The sequence below is a fragment of the Erinaceus europaeus genome, chromosome 15, assembly GCF_950295315.1.
Source record: "Erinaceus europaeus chromosome 15, mEriEur2.1, whole genome shotgun sequence".
In the NCBI taxonomy this organism is placed as follows: Eukaryota; Metazoa; Chordata; class Mammalia; order Eulipotyphla; family Erinaceidae; genus Erinaceus; species Erinaceus europaeus.
Genome location: NC_080176.1, coordinates 27,813,928 through 27,819,813, shown reverse-complemented (window position 1 = coordinate 27,819,813; position 5,886 = coordinate 27,813,928). Strand labels below are relative to the sequence as shown.

General features: G+C 51.0%; 1 protein-coding gene across 1 annotated transcript; it reads right to left on the bottom strand.

Annotated features, from left to right (window-relative positions):
* Positions 1 to 2,793: 2,793 nt before the first annotated feature.
* CCL24 (C-C motif chemokine ligand 24) lies at positions 2,794 to 5,489 on the bottom strand. Its single transcript, XM_060172300.1, has 3 exons — positions 5,369 to 5,489; positions 5,028 to 5,145; positions 2,794 to 3,419 (listed from the first exon to the last, which is right to left on the bottom strand). Exons 1-3 carry the CDS (start codon positions 5,442 to 5,444, stop codon positions 3,251 to 3,253), a joined length of 363 nt encoding a protein of 120 aa, XP_060028283.1. The 5' UTR covers positions 5,445 to 5,489; the 3' UTR covers positions 2,794 to 3,250.
* Between the last annotated feature and the right edge of the window lie 397 nt (positions 5,490 to 5,886).

Genomic DNA, 5,886 nt, shown 5'->3' with positions numbered 1-5,886 from the left:
AAGTTTACAATATCTCAAGATTTCTTCTAACTAGCACTTCGAATGAAATTTTAGCAGATATTTGGCTGAAGAGCCAACAAGCCACTCAACTCCGCATCACCTGGTAGCCTGCCATGATGCCCCATGGTCCTCTGGTGTGCATGGAGCTGCACCGGTTAGTGTCTGATAAGTTACAGAAACTATCAGCTCCCTACCAGAGGCTGGCACAATGCTGGCGTGTTAAAATGTACTTCCTGAGGGAGTCGGGCGGTAGCACAGCAGGTTAAGCACACGTGGCGCAAAGTGCAAGGACCGGTGTAAGGATTGCAGTTCGAGGCTCTGCAGGAGAGTCGCTTCACAGGCGGTGAAGCAGGTCTCAGGTCTTTCTCTCCCCCTCTCTATCTTCTCCATCTCTCTCAATTTCTCTCTGTCCTGTCCAACAACGACATCATGAACAACAACAATAGTAACTACAATAATATATATATATATCTTTAGGGAGTCCGGCGGGAGTTAGCGCAGTGGGTTAAGCGCACTTAGCGCAAAGAGCAAGGGGTGGGAGGATCCCGGTTTGAGCCCCCGGCTCCACACCTGCCTGGGAATCACTTCACAAGCGGTGAAGCAGGTTTGCAGGTGTCTATCTTTCTCTCCCCCTCTCTGTCTTCCCCTCCTCTCTCCATTTCTCTCTGTCCTATCTAACAATGATGACATCAATAACAACAATAATAACTACAACAACAATAAAAAACAAGAGCAACAAAAAGCAAAATAAATAAAATATTTTTTAAAAATATACTTCCTGGACACACCTCAACATCCAAGATTATCTTCCTTCCTCTCTTTCTTTCTTTCTTTCTTTCTTTCTTTCTTTCTTTCTTTCTTTCTTTCTTATTGCCACCAGGGTTACGCTGGGGCTCAGTGCCGGCATTATGAATCCACTGTTCCTGGTGGCCGCTTTTTTTCTTTTCCTTTCTATTTTCTTGGATAGGACAAGCAGCCATTTTTTCCTTCTTTTTTTTTTCTTATTTCCTTTCTATTTTATTGGATAAGACAGAGAGAATTGAGAGGGGAGGGGGAAATATAGAGGGAAAGAAAGACAGAGAGACACCTGCAGACCTGTCTCACTGCTTGTGAAGCTCCCCCCTGCTGATGGGGAGCGGGGGCTTAAACCCAGGTCCTTGTGCAAAGTAATGTGTGTGCTCAACCCGGGTGAACCACCACTTGGACCAACACAGGTTAAGTGAGAGAAAACAAAAATGCAGCCAGGAGGCGGCTCAGCAGGCAGAGCTCTGGACAGGCACGTGTGGGGTCCTGGGTTCACCCCACTGCATGATATATGCAGATGCAGTGCTCTGCCCATCCTCCACCACCATAAAATAAGCATATTGGGCTGGGGAGACAGCATAATGGTCCCGGGCTCAATCGCTCCTGCAAGTGGAGACCAGAGGCTTGAAGCCAGGCCCTTGGGCTTGCTAACATGTCCATTCATCTGGGTGCATCACTGCCAGGCCCCCTCGCTGTGCTTTGATGGGAACTATCAGAACGCCAGTAACCACTGGCTATGGGATGCTGACTGCCTGGCCTTGGGTGTGTTCGCTCCACACACTCTGTGCCTCAGGGCTTTCTTTGGACACTGGAAGTCTGCTCTGCACAGAGACTCCCCACCTTGTGGAATTCAGGGTGTGTGTCTTTAGAGAAGAAAGAGAGAGAGAGAAATCAAAGCACCACCCAACAGCCCACCACATGCCATTGACCATGTTTGTGGTGTTCCCATGTGGGACCAGAAATGGTAAGCTGTTCACTCTACCGTCTGTACCACCTCCTGTGTCCTCTTCATTATTTATGCCACCCTCTCCTGGGGCTACTGCCTAGACTCCCGAGTGGAACATTCACAATAAAATCTTTGTGTCCCAGTGTCTCCCCGCCATTCCGATGAGACATAAGGAGGTTCTGGGGAGGGAGGTTCAGTGATATACTTATTTTTTTCCAAAATAATTTATTTAATAAGAGAGATACCGAGCCCAGAGTATTGCTCAGCTCTGGCTGATGGTGGTGCTGGGAATTGAACCTGGAACCTCAGAGCCTCAGGCAGGAGTCTTTTTGCAGAACCATTAACTATGCTGTCTTCTCCAGCCTCTGTGGATAATTCAAAGCCATACAGCTTACAAAGTAGAGCTGGTTTTGAACCCACTCTTCTCTTAGGATGTGTGTGTGTTTTCTCCTTTTTTTTTTTTGCCTCCAGAATTATTGTTGGGGTTTAGTGCCTGCACTAAGAAAGCACTGCTCCTGGAGGCTTTTTTCCCCATTTTATTGGATAGGACAGAGAGAAATTGAGAGAGGAGGGGAGGTAGAAAGGAGAAGAGATAGACACCTGCAGACCTGCTTCACCGCTTGTGAAGCAACTCCCCTGCAGGTGGGGAGTCGGGGGCTCAAACCAGGATCCTTGTGCGGGTTCTCACACTTGATGCTACGTGCACTTAACTGGGTGTGGCACAGCCAGGCCCCATTTTCTCCATCATTCTCAGAAGCCAAAGAGCCCCCTATCCAATTTTATAGCCTCCTGCTCCTATGATCACAAAGCTCTCCTTGGCTTCAGCTCTGACAGCCTGTGGCCTGGACTTGGCTGCCTCCTCCCCTACCCCCAGACTCAGACGGGCAACTCGGGGTGCTCTCCGGGAGCCCCCCTACTGTTTACACCCAAACCTCGCAGCCCAAGAACAGGCAAGAAGACACTGCCCTTTTCCTTCCAAGGAAAAATATCACATTTTACTTAAATCATTCTTTCAGATAAGCAAACACTTTGACATTCTCCACAGGACAGACCACACAACAAAGCTCATATATGGGGGGGGGGTTAGGGGGAAGCAGGAGTCCCCTCACCCCAAATGTGAGGTGAGGTCTGTCCTCAGCCAGAGCATGTGTCTGTCCTCCTGTCCCATGCCCACACAGCAAGGAACAGACCACATCACAAAACACCTCGCCCCATGTCCTTTCCAGGTTGGTAACTGGGCACCCTGAGACCTCCGTTCTAGTCCCGCTGCGGGTCCGAGGTGGTGAGAAGCCCGGCACAGGAGGAGGAACACACAGGAGAGAGTCTGCAGGCTGGGCCAGCTCCAGCTCAGGGCCTTCCAGAACCTTCTTCCCAGGCTCGGGCAAGGCCAGGAGCCCACGATGCCAGTGGCCGACGTTCAGGTCCCAGGGTCTTCTGCAGATAGCACACAGCTCATGCAGAATGACGCCTTTCCCCTTAGGGTGTGGGGCCAGCCCAGGGTTAGACTTGGCCGATGTTGGTGGGGCGTCTGTGGCCGGAGGCTTTGGGGCCCTGCGGCTTGGGCCTGGCGGAGCCCCTTTTCTGCTTGGAGTCCAGGTTCTGCATGTACTTCCGCACCCACTGGTCTTTGGGGTTCCCACAGAACTTGTGGCCTTTCCGGGTGGTGAAGCTGTGGGGGGCGAGGGGTGACAGGGCATGTCTGAGACCCCATGGGGCCAGGGACCTGTGCACGAGAGCTGTTCCAGAACCCAGGGCATACAGGTGGGTGTCAGCTCTCCCCACGGAAAAGGGGAAAGGAGAAAATGCACTGAACCGTCTCAAGATACTCCCAGAAGGGTAAAGAACAGGAAAGCTTCCAATGGAAGGGATGGGATATAGAACTCTGGTGCTGGGAATTGTGTCGCGTTGTAGCCCTCTTATCCTACAGTCTTGTCGATGATTATTAAATCACTAAACTTAGAAGGAAAAAAAAAGTGAGTAGAGCTAGAGAAAGAGAGAGAGAGAGCTCATCAGGTAGTGTTCAAGACTTGTCATGAACATGACCCAGGTTTGAATCCTGGTACCACATGGAAGTGTCACAGCACCAGAGGAAGCTCTAATACTACAGTGTCTCTCCCTCTCTCTGTCTCTATCTCTCTAAATGGAAATGAAACTGCTCAGAGAGCAATAAAATCACACAGGCACATGAAGGTGATCATGGTTCATCAAAATAACAACAACAACAATAATAAAATAATACAGGTTCTTCCAGCTAATTCACTGTACTCTGGTGATGGCTCAGCAGTGGAGCACACTCCTTATCACTGTGACACTCTGGGTTTGAGCCCCAGCACCACATGGAAGCACCACAGATGGCATCAAGGGAAGTGTGGTGGATGGTGGAAAGGTATTTGGATGTCCCTCCCTCTCTCCTTCCTTCCCTCTCTTTAAAAATAAAGAATAAAGGGGGTAGATAGCATAATGGTTATACAGAGAGACTCTCATGCCTAAGGCTCCATAGTCCCTGGTTCAATCCCCTGCACCACCATAAACCAGAGCTAAGCAGTGCTCTTGTAAATAATTAATAATAATAATAATAAAAATGAAAATAATAAAAATAAAGAAGAAAAACTGGACCAGGATCAAGCTTAGCACACACATATGGACCCTCAGTTCGCTCCTCAGCACCTCATTTCAAAATAAAAAAAGATACAGCTGGGGAGGCCGCTCAGCAGATAAGAGTTCATTTCACAGACCTAACACCCTGGGTTCTATCCCAGTTATGGCATCTGACCAGGATAGTGCTTTGATCTCTCCCATTAAGTAACTAAATTTTTTTTTATTGCCATCAGGGTTTCTCTGGGGCTTGAAGCCTGCATGACTCCACTGTTCCTGGCAGCTTTTTATTATTATTATTATTTTGATAGGACAGAGAGAAATTGAGAAGGAAGGGGAAGACTAAAAAGGAGAGGGACAGAGAGACACCTGCAGCACTGCTTCACTGCCTATAAAAGCTTCCCTCCTGCAGGCGGGGAACCGGGGCTTGAACCTGGGTCCTTGTGCACTGTATTGCTCTACTGCCAATGCCCGGCACTCAAATGTGTTTTTAAAAGAATATAAGGAAGACAACCTCACAGCACTGAAGCTCTACTAGATTCTCAAGAAATGTTGGTCGAGCCTTTGTTTATGTCCCAATTCTGTGAGGCTCAGAGAGGACGGGGGGGGGGGGGCATAGGACTGGGGGCAGAGCTGGGGTCCTCCAACCCTGCTCCTCCATGCCCCCTCCCGGACTACTCACATCACGCCTGCCTTGGGGCACAAGCTCCCACTGGACAACTGGTAGCTGACCACTCGGCTCTCGGGGATCTTCTTGGACATAAAGTTCACGCAGCAGGAAGAAGGGATGACTGCAGAGCCTGAGGAGGGGAAGGGAGGGGAGGGGAGGGGAGGGGAGGAGAGGGGAGGAGAGGGGAGGGGAGGGAGAGTCAGCTCCTTTCCTGGGCTGCAAGTAGGAGCCCCCATCAGTAAGCACCCCCAAACCTCACCCGGCTCCTCCCTCCAGCCCTGGCGAATGTGTCCACCTGTCATGACAGCCACAGCCTGGGGACAGGGACAGAGTAGGAGGGGCTACAGACTCACCTGCCAAACCCACAAGGTGGGCGCACAGGACCAGGAGCCAGAGAGCAGCCACAGCAAAGGTTGTGGGGCTCGCCATGTCCTGGGGAGCAGAGGGAGGCAGCTCAGGGCACGAAAGGCAGGGTTCAGGAGGAGCAGGGGGTCAGAGGGCCTCCCTAGCCTTTTATAGGGGCAGCGTGAGGCGGAACCCCCTGCCCCCGCAGTGGCCTGCCTGCTTCCTTGAAAGCATGCCCGAGTCCCTCCCACCTCTCCTGGGGAAGTTGCTGCCTGCTGAGTCAGGGTAATTTGGGGTTCTCTAAGAGAGAAGGGGGGCAAAGTGCAGAATCCCAGGCTGGTGAGGGATCCTGCCTAAGGCACTCCCTGCAAGTCTTCTCCAGCTGAAAAGGCTCCTCTCTCCCTCTCCCTCTCCCTCTCCCTCTCCCTCTCCCTCTCCCTCTCCCTCTCCCTCTCCCTCTCCCTCTCCCTCTCCCTCTTCTCCCTCTCTCCTCTATTTTTTTAATCCAGGACAGGGAAGTGGCCCT